Here is a 19,071-nt window from a genome sequence, read left to right as displayed (position 1 = left end):
TGGTCTTCTAGTGCTATTCCTTATGTTCCCCATATGAGTGAAACCATATGATAATTGTCTTTCTCTGCTTGACTTATTTCACTTAGCATAATCCCCTCCAGTTCCATCATGTCGATGCAAATGGTGGGCATTCATCCTTTCTGATGGCTGAGTAATATTCCATTGTATATAGGTACCACATCTATAAAGAACTAAATGTTAAAGCATTTACTATTGCCATTACTACTACTTAGAAAGGGATGCAGAGTTGGCTGTTAATATCACAAATATTTTATAAGGTGAAGGAAAAAAGAACAGAATGATTTATCTGCAGTTGAAATCTTTTTACCAATTCCTGGATTCTTTTACTGGAGAAAATAACCCAAAATATGGGGTGAATAATTGTTTAAAAAAAGGAAGAGGAAAAAAAGTATTTGTTACAGGAAGGATGAAATTTTAGGCAACATTAGTGTGGATACTAGAAAAGGCAATGAATGTTTAAATTGGTAACAGAACTAATATAGAAAATAGCACAGAACACTATAGATCAATGAATTTGCTTTAATATTTAAAGTTTTGAGGCAGTATACAATTATGTACTTATAATTAAATGAGTGATTATATGTTAAGTGCATAGAATAGCACCTGGCATCTAATATATGTTAAATAAAATGATTCACTTATTTAAGGCATCCAATAATTTTGAAAATATTTTAGAAAATGTATCCTCTTAAGATCTATTCACTCTTTAATATAAAGAATATCATGCAATGCCAATATGCTGCTGAAAGATACAGTATGAACAGACTGGACAGCAAAGACAAAAATTACAGCTGATAGAGTCTTTAAAATACTCTAGAATAAGAAATTGAAAATAAATGTTCCTTACAACAATCCATAGTCCATCAACTCAGTTGGCATTTATTTACCTTAATAGCATAGTTTCTGCTACTATTTTCCTCCAGTATTTTCTTGTAAATTATCTGCTCTCCTAGGACAATTCCTTTCATTAAAAAGAATTTTTCATATATAGCCAGTTTCTTACTGGAAAGTTTTTGCATTTAGAAATTTCTTAATATAGAGTAAGACCTGTATCAACTATTGTGCTTTAGCTCTATACTCCTCTGTATTCTTTCATTCATAAAACTTAAAAGCATGGACATTTTCCTAGCATTAAGGTAAATTTCCTAACAATGAGAATGTTTTTGTTGTGCTTTAAAAAACTTTGAACTGAGGATCTAAAAGTGCTGGACAATTCAGACTAACAAGTTCAATCACCAATACTTTTTTAATTTTAATAAACAAAACAAAAAGTATTTGCTCTCTTTCTGAACGCACAGCCAAAGGGATGGCTTGGGCAAAGGTCCCCCCCAAAAGCATTTTCTTAGAATCAAGGCCAAAAATGAGCAAGGAAAAAAATATTATTTAACAGTGTGCTATCCCAAGAATGAAAGAATTATTGTTTTCCTAAAGTATGACTTTCTACTTGTATGTGCACTTTTTTACTCAATTTTAGTCAATTTTATATTTCTCCTTTAGTAGAAGTTAAAACTAAACACATTTTTATTGAATATCTTGCTATTCCTGTGTCACCTTTAGTATTTTCAATCTGTTAAAAATGGCTCAATTTCCATCTATTCATTTTCAGGACTATGTAGATATTTCAAACAAAATATTGACTCTATTATCACCCAAATTTTATGTTTCACGCTTTAAGGGACTATATTCCAAGCTAAATGTTTTAATCACATAACAGATCTATGGAAGTATGTATTGTATATGATTAAAGACCCAACTCAAATATGCCCATAAACAGACAAGAACAACAACAAATCAAAGTGAATATATAACATGGCACCAGGCAGCTAATTGATGGTTTGTGCCTAAATTCATTCAAGCTGATATTGGGTTCTATAAAAGTGGTCAGTCAGAGACAGAATAAAGTAGGATGGGCCGAAATCTGATACAGGTTCCCTGTGTTTGGAAGTTCAAGAAACTGCACAATCACCCAATCTAGCCATTTTAAAGAATGAAAATCATTTTCAACATACTTTGCAAAAAGGGCTCAGAGAGTGGGACAATGATATCTACGGAAGATAACATATATCAAGATACCTAGTAATTTTCCCACCTATTTTAGAAGAGAAAATAAAATACTAATATTTGTGCTAATACGAGTTGTGCAGCCTTAGGCAAATTATTTATTCTTATCTATGAAACTGAAAGTTGTTCTTACTTCATAGGTTTGCTGTGAAGATTAAATGAGTTAAATCACATAAAACCTTACAATAGTGTAAGATACACAGTAAGCACTCCAGATAGGTCAGCTATTATTATCATTACCCTAATGAATGATTTCAGGGGTGCCTGAGTGCCTCAGTCAGTTAAGCGTCCAACTTCAAAAAGTTAAATTATTCATAAGCATTACATATTATTAACAGACATGTCAATATTATTAAGGATCAAATCTCAAAAGACATACAAATTGTCAACAAATATATGAAAAAATGCTCCATATCACTAATCATCAAGGAAATGCAAATCAAAACCACACTCCACACCGGTTAGAATAACTGTCATCAAAAAGACCAAAGATATGGGGCATCTAGGTGGCTCAGTTGGTTAAGAGCCCAACTTTGATTTTGGCTCAGGTCATGGTCTCAGGGTTGTGAAATCAAGCCTCATATTGGGCTCTGCTCTGGGCATGGAGCCTGCCTAAGATTTTCTCTCTCCCTCTGTCCCTCCCCCGCTCTCTCACCCTTAAAAAAAATGCTTTCAGGGAAGGAAGAACAAAGCTGGAGGTTTCATAATCCCAGATTTCAAACTATATTACAAAACTATGGTGATCAAGAGTATGGCACTGGCGCGTATACACACACACACACACACACACACACAGATCAACAGAATAGGATAGAGCCCAGAAATAAACCACACTCTTATGGGCAATCTATGAGGAGGCAAGAATATGAAATGGGGAAAAGATAGTCTCTTCTCTAATGGTGCTACGAAAACTGGAAAGCTAGGGTGCCTGGGTGGCTCAGATGGTTAAGCGTCTGCCTTCGGCTCAGGGATCAAGTCCCACATTGGGCTCCCTGCTCCTTGGTAGCCTGCTTCTCACTCTCTCTCTCTCTCTCTGTCTCTCATGAATAAATAAATAAAATCTTAAAAAAAAAACTGGAAAGCTACATGCAAAAGAATGAAACTGACCATGTCCTTACATCATACATAAAAATAAGTTCAAAATGGATTAAGGATCTAAATGTGAGATTTGAAACCATAAAACTCCTAAATGAAAACACAGGCAATAATCTCTTAGACATCAGCCTTAGCAACATGTTTATGGACATGTCTCCTGAGGCATGGGAAACAAAAGCAAAAGTAACTATTGGGATTACACCAAAATAAAAAGCTTTTGCACAGCAAAGGACTCCATTAGCAAAATGAAAAGGCAACCTACTGAATAAGAATATTTGCAAATGATATATCCAACAGGAATTAATATCAAAAATATATAAAGAACTTAACTCAAAAAACAATCCAATTAAAAAATGGGCAGAGGACCTGAATAGACATTTTTCCAAAGAAGATGTACAGATGGCCAACAGACATATGAAAATATGCTCAACATCACTAACCGTCAGAGAAATGCAAATCAAAACCATAATGAAGTATCACCTCACACCTCAGTCAAAATGACTGGTATCAAAAATACAAGAAATAATAGGAGTTAGCAAGAATGTGAAGAAAAGGGAACACTCATGCACTGTTAGTGGAAAGGTAAACTGGTACAACCACTGTGGAAAACAATATGGAGGGTACTCCAAAATTAATAGAAATACTGCATGACCTAGTGATTTCCATTACTGGGTATTTACCCAAAGAAAACAAAAACACTAATCCAAAAAGATATACATACCCTTATGTTTACTGCAGCATTATTTACAAAATAGCCAAGATATGGAAGCAACTCGTATCTGTTGAAAGGTGAATGGATAAAGAAGCTGTGGTGTATATATACAATGGAATATTACTCGGCCATAAAAAATAAAATCTTGCCATTTGCAACAATATGGATAAATCTAGAGTGTATTATGCTAAGTAAAGTAAGTCAGAGAAAGAGAAATATGATAGGATTTCACTAATATGTGGAATCTGAAAAACAAAATACTCTTCAGTACAGAGAACAAACTGGAAGTTGCCAGAAGGGAGGTAGATGAGGGGATGGGTGAAACAGATGAAGGGGGATCGAGAGGTACAAACTCTCGGTTATAAAATAAGTCACAGAGATGGTAAGTACACAGCATAGGGAATACAGTCAATAAAATTGTAATAATATCTTAAGGTGACAGTGACTACACTTATTGTGATGAGCATTGAGTAATGTATAGAATTGTCAAATCAGTATGCTATACACCTGAAACTAATGTAACATTGTCAGTTATATTTCAGTAAAAAATAAAGGAAAAATGTTATGAAAATTTAAGCTAATAAATTTTACTAATAACAGTGAAATATCTAGTAAGTAGTGCTTTTTAAATACATTCAAGAAGATAAAAAATATAGTCTGATTACCACTGGAGAAATTAGTTAAAATTTTTTCCCAAAAAACCCCATAAAACAAAACAAAACCCCATGAAACAGATGGTTCACTAGGTGGGATCACCTAAGCTTCAAGATATAGATCATTAAAATATTCTATAAAATCTTCCAGAGAATTAAAAAAATAGTATACCCTGACCAGTTCTAAAAGGTGAATAAAACCTGGTATCAAAATTAGACAAGTATGATAAAAGGTCACTTCATTCCTGAAAATACATCCATGGAATGGAATCTAACAGTTAAAAAAAAATTCCTACGAGATTGGTATAGCATTAGAAAATCTATAAAAGGAATTTATTATTTTAAGTAAATACTCATATCAATGTCTGCAAAAATAAAACCATTTAAGAAAAGAAAGCACATGCCTGGGCAAGGGGGAACTGAAGGAGTAGGAGGAACCTGAGCTCATTTCCTCCCACAGACACATCAAGGCTGCAGCTACATACAGAGGAACTCCCTAAGAACAAACCGAAGACTACTGGAACAGCAATTCCAAAGCTAAAGATATTAAGAAAAAGCCACATTGAGAAGAGTAGAAGGGGCACTGATAACAGGCTTACTGGGAACCAAATTCCTAGGAAGGCAACCCACAAGCAGGAGGAATATCACAGGTACAGGGTTCCTTCCGGAGGAGTTAGGGTTTCAAGCACCACCACATCAGGCACTCCCTCCCACCTGGAAGATACGCACCAGGAAGATGAGCCTCCTTGTCTGGCTGTGAAAATCAGCAGGACTCCAGGAGAGCTAGAGGGTAATAGAAAATGGAGACTCTGCTCTGAAAGGACCCACCCACAATCTCACTCACTCTAAGACCCAACACAGAGGTAGCAGTTTGAAAAGCACCTGGGCCATACATGAAGGAGATTTTGTTTACTAACTTTAGGGCATGTGCCAAAGGGGCAGGAATCTGTAGGAACTTTCTCCAGGAACACAAGCTTTGGGAGGCAATATTTCCTAGCTGTCCTTCAGCCTAGTGTAGGTCCAACAGCACAACTACAATCCAATCACAGTGTGATTGGAACCAATCACACTGGGTTCTAACTATACTGACCAGCACACAACAGCAACCAGTCCTATCAGTCAGCCATATCAGGGGCCAGCCCACCCACTAGTGTGCCCATGGCACGGAGAGCCAGGCATTATAGCCATCAGACTACAGGCCAGCCTCACCCACTGGTGCACCCACAGCAGTTGTAGTCTAAACAGTAGAGTGCATGCACTTCACACAAAGGACACCACCAGAGCACCTAGTTCTAGTGACCAGAGGGACTATACTTCTGGGATGCACAGGATGCCTTCTACAAAAGGACAATACCTTTAACACCAGCAGATACAGCTGACCTACCTAATACACAAACACAGAAAGTCAGACAAAATGAAGAGACAGAAATATTTTCTAAGCAAGAGAACAAGATAAAACCTCAGAAAAAGAACCAAATGAAATGGAGATAAGCAACCTACCAGATAAAGAGTTCAAAGTAATGGTCACCAGACTTCAGAGTAGATGAACTCAGAACTTCAACAGATAAAAAAATATACAAAGGCACCTGTCAAAACTGAAGAATAACTGAAATGAAAAATACAGTAAAGGGAATCAACATATCAGAGGATGAAGAATTAATCAGCAATCTGGAAGACACAGTAGTGAAAATCATCCAAGCTGAACAGCAAAAGAAAACAGAACTTAAAAACTGAGGATAGGTTAAGGGGCCTCTAAGACAACATCAAGTGTACTAACATATGCATTTTGGGGTCCTAGAAAGAGAAAAGGCAGAAAACTTATTTGAAGAAATAGCAGAAAACTTCCCTAACCTGAGGAAGGAAACACATCCAGGTCCATGAAGCATATAGCCTCAAACAAGATGAGCCCAAAGAAGTCTACACCCAAACACCTAATAATTAAAATGTGTAAAGTTAAAGAATCTTAAGAACAGGGGCGCCTGGGTGGCTCAGTCGTTAAGCGTCTGCCTTCAGCTCAGGTCATGATCCCAGGGTCCTGGGATCGAGCCCCACATCGGGCTCCCTGCTTGGCTGAGAGCCTGCTTCTTCCTCTCCCACTCCCCCTGCTTGTGTTCCCTCTCTCGCTATGTCTCTCTCTGTCAAATCAATAAATAAAAAATCTTTAAAAAAAAAAAAAAAGAATCTTAAGAACAGCAAAAGAAAAACTACTTAACATACAAGGGGACATCCATTAAATTAACAGCTGACTTTTCAGCAAAAACTGCAGTCCAGAAAGGAATAGCATGATATAGTCAAAGTGCTGAAAGGGGGAAAAAAAAAAAACCTACAACCAAGAATACCCTATACCAAACAAGGTTATCATTTAGAATTGAAGGAGAAAGAAAGTTTCCCAGAACAAAAAAGTTCATCACCACTAAACTGGCCTTACAAAGTAGTAGAGCAATCACTTATAAAGCTGCACTGAGGATTAAAAGATAAAAGTAGTAAAATCAGCTTTATCTTTAGTTAAGGGATACACAAAATGAAAGATTAAAAAAAATGACATCAAATACATAAACATGGAGTATGTGGGAGTAAAATGTAGTGAGTTTAGAATGTCCTTGAATTTAAGAAACAAACTTAAAATACTGCTATATATGTAGGGTGTTATATACAAAACTCATAGTAACCACAAACCAAAAACCTATAATAGATATACATACAAAAAAGAGAAAGGAATCCAAGCATAACATTGAAAGTCATCAAATCACAAGTGAAGAGAGCAAGAAAGGAACAGAGAACTACAAAACAACTAAAAAAAGTTAACAAAATGGCAATAAGTACATACCTATCGATAATTACCTTAAATGTAAATAGATTAAGTGCTCCAAAGGCATCAGGTGACTGACTGGATAACAAATAAGACCGATCTATTTGCTGCCTAAAAGACACTTCAGACCTAAAGACACACAGACTGAAAGTGAAGAGATGTAAAAACATATTCCATGCAATTGGAAGTGGGGGGAAAAAAAGCTAGGGTAGCAATACTTATGAGACAAAATAGACTTTAAAACAAAGCCTAACTAATGGGAAGCCATCAGAGAGGGAGAAAAACCATGGGAGACTCTTAAGTATAGGAAACAAACTGAGGGTTACTGGAGGGGAGTTGGGTGGGGAATGGGGTAATTGGGTGATGGGCATTAAGGAGAGGGCACATGATGTGATGAGCACTGGATGTGTATACGCAGCTGATAAATTATTGAGCACTACATCTGAAACTAATGATGTACTATAAGGTGGCTAACTGAAATTTTATTTTTTTTTAAAGATTTTATTTATTTATTTGACAGAGAGAGACACAGTGAGAGAGGGAACACAAGCAGGGGGAGTGGGAGAGAGAGAAGCAGGCTTCCCACTGAGCAGGGAGCCCGATGCGGGGCTCGATACCAGGACCCTGGGATCATGACCTGAGCCAAAGGCAGACACCCAGGCGACTGAGCCACCCAGGCACCCCTGGAAAAAAATTTTTAATTCAAAAAAAAAAAAAAAAAAGTAAGAAAATGACAACCACCACAGTGGAAAAATAGGTCATATTTCTTTAATTCCTCAGAGTAAAGGAAATATAAATGGCCAGTAGATATGAAAAGATGTTCAAACTCAATAATCATAGAACTGAAAATTACTACTATAATGAAATATATTACATTTAGATTGGCAAAAATGATAAATCTGGGGCGGCTGGGTGGCTCAGTTGGTTAAGCGACTGCCTTCGGCTCAGGTCATGATCCTGGAGTCCCTGGATCGAGTCCCGCATCGGGCTCCCTGCTCGGCAGGGAGTCTGCTTCTCCCTCTGACCCTCCTCCCTCTCATGCTCTCTGTCTCTCATTCTCTCTCTCTCAAATAAATAAACAAAATCTTAAAAAAAAAATGATAAATCTGAAGGTACATTGTGTTGAGGACATAATCAAAAGGAATGTTTATACATTATTGATAAAGATGTAAATTGGTACAACCACTTTAAGATATACCAAAGTTGAACATCAGCAAATTTAATAACAATTTCAATTGTAGGAATATACCCTAGATTTTAAAGTGAAGTTCATTATGAAAACCTGGAATTGGTCCAAATATCCACTAATAGCGTATAAATATGTAAACTGAGGATGAATTATTATACAGGAGTGAAAATCCATGAAGTACAACTACAATGCTCAAAAAGAAGCAAAACCAGTTTCTTTTATGAACATATAGATATATAGGATTATTTTTCAATATGGATGAAAGGAACTGGAACATATAAAATTCATGGTATTGGCTACCTCTTGGGATAGAATAAGGACTTAGCAAAGGCCATATGAGTGTATTAAGTTTTGGCTCTTAAATCTGGTGGTGGATTTATGGCTATTCATTTTATTATTTTTTATTATTTTGCTTTAAATTTGCATATATTTTATATGTATGTAGTAATTGGCACAATATCAGTTCTTATTCTTTAAAATGTATTGAGGCAGAAGCTAATAATGACAATCATTAATCAAGACAATCAAAATGATTACAATGTAAAAGGAAAATAAACATTTTAAACAATTCAGTAAAGCATATATTTATTAAAGATTTTTTTATTTGAGAGAGAGAGAACACACAAGCTGGGGGGAGGGGGAGAAAGTTTTGAGCAGACTCCATGCTGACCGCAGAGCTGGTTGCAAGGCTCTATCTTACGACCCTGAGATCACAACCTGAGCCAAAACCAAGAGTCAGATGCTTAACCAACTTGTGCCACCCGGGCATCTCTAGAAGTTATATTTAATTTGCAAAGTAACTTACCCAATGTGTCACATTTCTCTCTAGCTCCACAAATGTCTTCCCTTAAAACAAAAAAGTTTGAAGCATTTCAGAAAATATTTTTACAAGTCAAAACAAAGATAAAGAAGCTTGAACTATGATGTGACTATTACCACAAACTCACTTCCAAATCCAGATCTTATTAAGCTCTCAATAATTTGAACCTAGGATAATACACCATTTGTATATACCAATAAGCAATGCATGCTATATAAAAGTGACTGCTGAAAAGAGCTGAAGCTTTAACCACGTTCAACGATAAACTTTCTAAGTGTATTTTTCACTTCTGCCTTTATTTATGCTCTATGTGTAATATAGTTTATGCTTTTCTAGATGTTCCAACATCATTATGAGCTTCAGCTATTATTCTCCACCACAGATAATGTTCTCAGATATTACCAAATTGCTTACTTTTTTCTTCTGCATTACTTAGTCTCTACGCATTCAATTTGACAGTTCTCTTGTCATTTCTTATGGTCTCCCTCTTCTAGCTTCCTTTGTCTACCTCCCATTTTATAATTCATTATCTCCAATCTTTGTTGCTTGGCCTCTAATTACAATCCAGGGAAGAACCATGGACTGATAATATAATATGGTGTATAAAATTAAGTCAATTTTGCTTTAGTTCTAAAATTTTACAGCTATTTTATATGGACTAAGTGTTTCATTTCAGAGTTCTAGAAAGCAGAGATTTCGGAGTCTGTCCCTTAAGTGGAAGAATTATTTCCTTTTGTCAACCAACCAATCCTAAAATCTAAATATCCTGGTAGCCATCAGTGTTGCTGAAGCAAAGGCATGAATTAACAATATATAGTGGTGCTTGTAAAATGCACAATCATTTTATAATAGCAGAAGTTGTTTTCCTTAAGCAGGTTGAGCAATACCCTCATAAATGCACTCTAGTAATTAAGACATGTATTGAACATCAAAACACAGATTTTTTTTTTAAAGTACAAGAAGTCCAAAAAGTAGACAACCAATTAAATTCAAAAGCTCTTCTTTCCAAGCAATTAAAATATCAAGTGGGGAATGAACATAACCTATATTCAGTTCCACAACTATGTTTACTTGCAATTATTTTTCATAATTCTGTCCCTAAGTAAGGAAATTATTTTGTTTTGGTCAATCCATTACTCAACAACCTAACATTGCTAATTTCCTAAGGAATCAACTAGCATTCTGGTCTGCAAGAATAATGTTTTCATACAATAGTATCTTTTGCAATACAAGTTCTCATAGAACACTTCTGTGTATTACTGATAAAGAATTAAGGTAACAAGAAGTATCAGTGATCATGCAGGAGAGAAAGGGTAAACAACTGCAGTTGGAAGGGTTATTTCTAAAACTGTACCTAGTGATAAGAACAGCAGTGTCATGGTGAGAAGGGTGAGCATCATCAAGAACATTCTGAGTTTGTTGCCATAAACAGAAGTTACGCAATGTGGTAGCTGCATTGTAACTGATGACTGGTCCTTCCTACACAAAAAAATGAGCAATTCAATATTACATTAAAACATCCATAGCCCCTTTTCTCTCCAAGCTTGTCAGCATCCTTGCAATTTATTAAATAGCATTTTCAGAGGCAAGTGAAGTGGCATTTCTCCCTCGTATTTATTCAGGAATATTTTAGCAATACTTAAGACATGGTCAAAAGGGGATCTAGTGAGAACTTTTCAATGTAACCATCCAATACTGAGGATCAAAAAAACTTCTAAAAAACTGTATTTTAAATCCTTCAATGACAGGATTATAAAAGGAATACCTCATTGTTTTTAAGCCTTAAGTTTTTAAGGTGTTTTTATTACTTCCTTTCTTTTTGTTTCCATCACAATATAAAAAGTTAATCTCACTCCTTTTCAAATCAAGTTTTTAAATGTAAATTTTAGGAATATCTCATTTCCAATAACAATTTGTGATCTATATATATTGTTACTAGAAGCCTACTACAATTAAGATTACTAACTTCAGGCCTGTTTCTTACCTGTTCATTATGAATTACAACTAATTTTACAATTACTATGTTGATAAGATTTCCAATACTTGAGTCCTTGTAGATTGCTGCAACCTGCAAGGAAAAAAATGTAGGATTATCTGGATTGTAGAATGTTAAGCAGCACCGGAGTTTACTTCTAGTTCTTAATAGAATTGTACTTAATTAATATTGTGCTGTGCTATAATGAGAATATGTTCTATCTTCTTAGTGTTAAAGTCTTATTACATATGCTCTTCTAAGACAGTCCTTTAGATGTTGTAAATGTAAATTTTGATGTAATAACTGTTAATAAAATTATACTGAAAGTGTTTTATTTAAAAAGTGTAGGATTAGATGCCTAAATGAGTTATTTCTTCTCAAACATAAATTGAAACCAGTCCTAGAACATCAATTCTCTGATTCAGCCGCATGCTGGAACCTCCTATGGGCCTTTTCACAAATCCAGACGCCCAGGCCACATCCCTTACAAATTAGATCAGAATCTCTAGGGTTGAGATGCAGGCATCAGTATCTTTTAAATTTCCCCAGCATTTTTTAATGATTCCAACGTGAACCTGAGCTTGAGAACCAGTATCCTTTAAACCTACTACTGAGATCAGCAGCATACCCTAGAGCTGATTAGAAACGCAGAATTGCAGGCCCCACCCTGGACCAGTGAATCAATCTGCATTTTAACAAAGTTCTCAAGTAACCTGAACACTGAGAGCTTGGAAAATAGATGATTCAGCAGGAATTTCACTTCATTCTGTGTCACAATCCATAATTTACACAACTATTATTCTCCATAAAAATATATAAGTTTTACCTATTTTTCTGGTAGTTTTACCTAATATTTTCCACAATGGCTACATATTTCCAATTCTGAGTATGCTTATAATTTTTAATGGTTAGCACTACTGGAATCCACGGAAACAGATTCATCCAAAAATCACATAAGGAACCCTAGAAGAGGTCACAGGTCACAACCTGGTCTTTAATTCTCCAAGACTGAAAAAAGCAATTCTATGAGGCCCTCTCCCTGGGCTCAGTTTGTGATTCCTCGTTAAGGTGCTAATTCACCAGATTCATCTCCTCTACTTGTAGCCATCATAAAGGTTCCTCTGCAGTAGAGGTTTCTTCCACATCCAATGCCTCAGGGTCTTGCACTCCTTCAGAGACATAATCCCCTCAGGACCCGGGCCACCCATGTAATGAAAATTTTTTCCAAAGATAGGCAGTAGTCTCTTTGACAATGACCTCAGTAACATCTTTCTTGGTAAGTCCCCTCAGGCAAGGGGAAAAAAGCAAAACTAAACTACGAGGAATACACCAAAATAAAAAGCTTTTGCACAACCAAGGATACCATCATCAAAATTAAAAGGCAACCTACTAAATAAGACGTTTGCAAATGATATATTCAATGGGGATCAGTATCAAAATATATAAAGAACTTAAAAACAATCTGATTAAAATAAGGCAGAGGACCTGAATAGACATCTTTCCAAAGATGACATACACATTGCCAACAGACACATGAAAATTTGCTCAACATCACTGACCAGGGAAATGCAAACCAAAACCATAAGATATCAAAAAGACAAGAAATAAGTGTTGGTGAGGATGTGGAGAAAAAGGAACCTCTGTGCAGCATGGATGGGAATGTAAAGTGGCTGCAATCACTGTGGAACAGTATAAAGGTTCCTCAAACATTAAAAATAGGAATACCATATGATCCAGTAATTCCACTACTGGGTATTTACCCAAAGAAAACCCTAATTCAAAAAGATATATGCACCCTTATGTTTATTACAACAGCATTATTTACACTAGCCAAGATATGGAAGTAATCTAAGTGTCCACTGATAGATGAATGGTTAAGACACGGTATATACGTAACAGAATATTACTCAGCCATAAGAACAATATCTTGCCATTTGTGACAACATGGAGGAACCTAGACTATAATGCTAAGTGAAATAAGTCAGACCAGAAAAGACAAATACCATATGATTTCACTTATACATATAATCTAAAAGGCAAAACAAAGCATTAATAGACTCGTAAATACAGAGCACAAACTGGTGGTTGCCAGAGGGGAGGGGGTGGGGAATGGGCAAAATGGGTGAAAGAGAGTGGGAGATACAAGTTGCCAGTTATGGAATAAGTCATGGGGATGAAGGGTACTGCATAGGGAATACAGTGAACGGTGTTGTAAGACCATTGTATGGTGACAAATGGTAGCTAAGTTTGCAGTGAGCATAGCATAACATGTAGAGTTGTCAAATCACTCGAATCACTGCTGTACACTTTGTCAACTATACCTCAGCTTAAAGTTTCTGAAACCTGAACCACCATCTCCCGGACCACTACCCAAACCAAGATAGCAATTGCTTGAGGAGTTACTACTTGTTTCATCTTTTTATAAATGTTCAGCATCAACACCCTGCTTTGTTGGCTAGCAACCCAGAGAGCTAAGGAAGACATGGACCCTGACCTTCTGAAGCTTAGAATTTGCTGGAAGTACTAGCAGCCAAGGCGGTTTCAATATAACTAAATAATATACATGGTTGCTGCTGTTTTGCTACGTGGAGTACAACCACAACCAGAGCCCAAAGCATCTCTGGAAATGCGGACACTGTAGGGTCAGCATGGACTTCAATACACATTCCAGCACCTTTTCTGTTGCTTTAGCTGCACGGCCACAAATGTTTACAATGGTCTACCAATGGTGGTGCCTTCAGCTCCGGCAGTAGCCCTTTTTGGCAAAAGTGGGCATCTTGTGGGGTTGAGAGTACGTTAAAACAGGGACAATCAAATGGTTGGCAATTTCAAGCAGGTCTGTTAACACTGCAGTACTGCTCACTTGAAAATGGGAGCTATGGTAATTTGTAGCTGAACTGATCTTTTCCATGTAACTTAAAAAAAAATACTTATCTCCCAGGGAAAATAAAGTATACCCATACTTGTAACTACCGAGTTATCCTCTGATTCAGTGAGTTTAAAAGTGGTTGTTTTTCTAAGTCAAATTACAAAGTAAATAATACACCTCAAAGGTATGCACAAAGGCTCTCCCCCTGCCTTGAAAATGAACAGTTGTGAGCTTTGCACTGTGGCAGTATCGTAGCCAACGAAGTTTATCTGAGGTGCGATTATTGCTGATTGAAAAATGAACAGTTGTGAAGACTTCTATGCCACAGGAAATCATGCATTCCCAGTTACACCACAGAGAAAAAAGCTTAAGTACTATGAAGTATCTACATAGCTAATTTCTCTACTCATTGCCCCAAAGATGTTGACTATCAATGACAATCCGGATATTTTAGTATCAGCTACGAAATATACAGTCTTAAAAATATTGAGTTTCAGAAGGAACCAGATACTGCACCTGTAACGTCTCTATAAGATGTGGCATATATATCTACAACGGAATATAACTCAGCTATACAAAAGAATGAAATCTTGCCATTTACAATGACATGGATGGAGCTAGAGTATTAGGCTAAGTGAAATAAATCAGTCAGATACAAATACCGTATGATTTCACTCAAATGTGAAATTTAAGAAACAAAGTCAGAGGGGGAGAGGCAAACCAAGAAACAAACTCTTAACTATAGAGAATAAACTGATGGTTACCAGAGGGGAGGTGAGTGGGGGGATTAATGAGCACACTTGCTATAATGAGCACCGGGTGTTGTATGGAAGTGTTGAATCACTATATTGTACACCTGAAACTAATATTACACGGTATGTTAACTGGAATTTAAATGAAAACTTAAAAATAATAAAACCTTATTCTTTTAGAGGCAAAAATTACAAAAACAGAGGGCTCAGCTTAATTCTTCACACACACCTCTCCCCCAAAAACTCAGATATTTTGCTTTTATACTAAAATGGTATCATGAATTAAGGATATCCTATTTAATTGTATGCATTTCCTACTGTATGTGCTGACCATCATCTATGTGCTCATATTCAATATATATATCTTCTACTATATTTGGATATTTAAAGGTTTATGGTATAACTATTCAATTAAATGGAATCGTGGAGCAGGCAGATGACAAGGCCCATTTCATTACTCAGAGGCTTTTCTAATTGGCATGTACAATGTGCTTCTCTCATTCCTAAACTACCACCCCATATTAGATTTCCATGATGGTAGGGTACCATGTTTGCTACTTCTTCATGAATACATTTATAAGTTTATTGGTTTTAGCTCTAACCATTGTATCTATCTTAGGGAATTTCAGCATTCCACTCTAAGCCCTTCTAATTAGCTCTTGGTACAAAAATTTCTTTCAGAACCCTAATGTGTTTCATGACATTGCCCTGCTATGGTCACTTGACCATGGCCTCAGAGAACTGTTATGTAGTCAAGAGACCCTGGTTTTAGTTCTAGCTCTATTACTAGTTACAAGGAAGTTTCTCAACTCTAGAAATGGGTCTATCTACTTTTTGTCTCAACACCTGCAACCATGTTGAGGCACGGAGCACCCTTGGTCACAATGCCCTAGCGTATTTAATTAGTATTTACCAGGTGCTGTTGGGGGAGGAGTGTAGAGGGCATTTGTTCTAAAGAACAAAATCATTCCACAGTTAGAGAAATGTTGAGTAAAAAAGTTAAGTAGCTATCTTCAGGGTCTTGAATAGGCTAACATATACACATAATCTAGTGAGAGGTGTTATTTCACACAAATGCTTGAACATTATCTTCCCCTTCTTGCTATGGAGAGTGCTGCATTTTAGAATTTTTATTGATCTAATTAAAATGTATTGAATCTTTTATTCTTTAAGTGTTTGTTCTTCTGGCATATCAGGTTTATGTTTCTTTACAGGTCTCACAAAACAGTAATTCACAGACATTTATCAAAAAAAGGTAGAGAAGAAATGATATACATTCTATTGTTTAAATATTAAGAAAATTCTAGGCAAAATACACTTCATGCAAATCATGAAGTTACTGTCACCATTAACTGACCAACTATTTTGAAATAATTTGTATATAGAGCTTCAGCAAATGTACATATATGATATGTTTAGAGGCTATCTTCATTTTTATCATTTTTGCCATTTTTGAGATAACTGACATATTAGTTTTAGATATACAATGATTTGATATATGTAGATATTGTGAAATGATCACATTAAGTTAACATCCATCACCACAGTTATAATTTTTTCTTGTGATGAGAACTTTTCAGATCTACTCTAAACAATTTTCAAACATAAAATAATCACCATGTCAACTATTCACCACGCTGTGTGTTACACCCCTAGGACTTATAACATCAGTGAAAGCAATATTAAGTCAGTGTAATGCAAGTGAGGGTTTTAGTTGATAAATGCCTCTATTTTAATAAACAGGGCTAATTCCTGATGATCACATGTTACTCCTTAAATTTACCCTATTAAATCTGTAAGAAGGTGAATATTATAAAGTCAAACCTTTGTGAACCCAATGGAGTATAGAAGACTCTGACCTAGTAAATATTTTCAAGGTTTATTAAATATGTCACTGAATATCAAAGTAAGTCTGTTGAAGAAAGTAACTCCTCTAGATGACAATTACTTTGGTAGTTTAATTATACGTAAATGCCATTTTAGTCAAATACTGTCACCCAAATTCTTTAAAGATAAAAGCTCTGGTATAGAAAATAGTTGAACATCTCTGATCATTTAACACAAACTCATTTCATTAGACACGTTATACACAATTCTGTTCTTTCCGGTTTTAATGTTGAAATCACTCTTTAAGATTTTGTTTATTTATTTGAGAGAGAGAGCATGAGCAGGGGAAGGGGGAGGGGCAGGGGCAGAGGGAGCAGACTCCACGCTGAGCAGGGAGCCTGATGCAGGGCTCGATCCCAGGACCCTGGGATCATGACCTGAGCTGAAGGCAAACAATTGACTGAGCCACCTAGGTGCCCCTTGAAATCACTTTGAATAAGAGATCACTACACTATTTGTACAGCACTCTAGTGAATTAAATCACACAACATTTCTCTATCACTGTACATAGACATTTTGTTAAATTGTTGAAAGTAAAGAAAAAGTTTAAGACACTACAAAGGTTTACTTCGTGCAAGATGGTTAACGGTAGATAATCCTCTCTCTAAATGATGTATATAATCCATTTGCTCAGTGTTGAAGCATTCAGCTATTTCCCCTATCTGGAGCCAACACACAAAAACTTTTTTGTGACTTTGAACTCTTAAGTGGTTCACAATTATACTTCAAGTCTAAATCGCATTTTCTTGTCTTTCTCCTAAATCACTATCACCAAGAACATTACCAATATCCTGTGTGTGTTTGAATAAATGCAGTTAATACCTTCTTAAAAATGAGGACAGAATGTGCAAAATCTCAATGGCTCCTTCCTCAGTTGGAAACATCCGTGGACACTTACTTGGAGACAGCATTCCTCTTACCTCTTCAGAGCAATTTTGGGAAATAGAATTCAGTTGTGGAGATAAAACAAGTTGAACTAAATTTGACCAGCTCTATAAGGTGTGCCCAACGGTCCCAGTTTGCCTAGGACTACAGGGTTTCCAGGGACATGAGTCTTAACATCACAACTAGGAAAGTCCCAGGCAAAAAAAGGAGAGCCTGTCATTCTTGCTCAGAGTTTCCTTTCGCGTGGTTTATATCTGCAGGTTTTTATCTGCAAATATAATTGTGATCATGGCTTTTCACTAATATATATATATGCAGAAAGTCTGCTTACTTTCCTGTATCCTTGTCTGAACATTCTTTAACTTTTTATTTAAAATTCCAGTTAGTTAACATACAGTGTACTATGCTCACCACAAGTGCTCTCCTTAATCCCCATCACCGGTTTCCCTCATCCCCCCAACCCACCTCCCCTCTAGTAATCATCAGTTTGTTCTCTATAGTTAAGAGTGTTTCTTGGTTTGCCTCTTTATCCCTAACCTCATTTTTGTTTCTTTTTACACACATTCTTTTAATAAAAAAGGTAATTTATAAATCACCTGAAATTTGACCTCTGAAGAGGAAAGAAAATATATACAAAACCCAAACCACCTCAAAAGAGAGACTCTAAATTTTTCCTCCTATCCATCTACATTTGGAATGCTTCCCTCTTTTCTAACCCCACTGTGGTCCATCTCCTTGTGAATGAGAGCTCAACACAACCAGCTGACTAGATCTATAAACTAATCTTCAATTGAAATTGGCTGTCCTAGTGGGACTAAGAACCTAGAAAGTGATAGGTGCATACATTGGGCTACTGTTTCAAGCAGTCTGAGAAGCTAATTTACTTTCTATGAAGTCAAAAGATCTGTTTTGCCCTTGATGAACTGTGGCCTTAAAACTCCCACGGACAACTTCAGTAATCTCCAGGTTATGTCACAGTATCTTCCAAACAGTGATTATATTGATTTTTATGTGAAATACAGGTAACAAAAACTCTTCTGAGGATGCCATTATCACCAAAACTGCATGTAGCTATTCCAAAATTTTTTCAATAAACATTCCTCTTGTTCTCCTTTCCTCCTTCTAGTCCATATTTCCATAGCACAGGTATCAAAGTTGCCCATCATTAAGCAGTCTTCACAATCTGATGCATTTACAAAATCTAATATTTTCCTTCAGTATCCCTACCCTCTTCCCCACAATTTTCTTAATGAATATCTCCTTTAACCATTTAAAATTACAAAGTTTATCCTATACTGGTCCATATAATTGATTCAATATCCTATATTATCAACAAACATCCT

At 36.1% G+C, this 19,071-nt stretch overlaps 1 protein-coding gene and 1 pseudogene across 1 annotated transcript in view; one reads left to right on the top strand and one right to left on the bottom strand.

The window, feature by feature from the left end:
* Nucleotides 1–19,071, bottom strand: part of ADAMTS20 (ADAM metallopeptidase with thrombospondin type 1 motif 20) — a 169,808-nt gene that overhangs the window by 112,456 nt on the left and 38,281 nt on the right. The window contains exons 5-7 of the mRNA XM_035002841.1: nucleotides 11,345–11,428; nucleotides 10,715–10,839; nucleotides 9,346–9,386 (exon numbers count right to left, since the gene is read on the bottom strand). Coding sequence (XP_034858732.1) covers nucleotides 9,346–9,386; nucleotides 10,715–10,839; nucleotides 11,345–11,428 — 250 coding nt within the window. The remainder of the gene's footprint in view (nucleotides 1–9,345; nucleotides 9,387–10,714; nucleotides 10,840–11,344; nucleotides 11,429–19,071) is intronic.
* Nucleotides 14,434–14,627, top strand: LOC118009052 (annotated as a pseudogene).

The sequence above is a fragment of the Mirounga leonina genome, unplaced genomic scaffold, assembly GCF_011800145.1.
Source record: "Mirounga leonina isolate KUSES-001 unplaced genomic scaffold, KU_Mleo_1.0 Mir_126, whole genome shotgun sequence".
Taxonomy (NCBI): Eukaryota; Metazoa; Chordata; class Mammalia; order Carnivora; family Phocidae; genus Mirounga; species Mirounga leonina.
The sequence above is the reverse complement of the archived record's forward strand: the minus strand, read 5'-3'. Positions and strand labels throughout refer to the sequence as shown.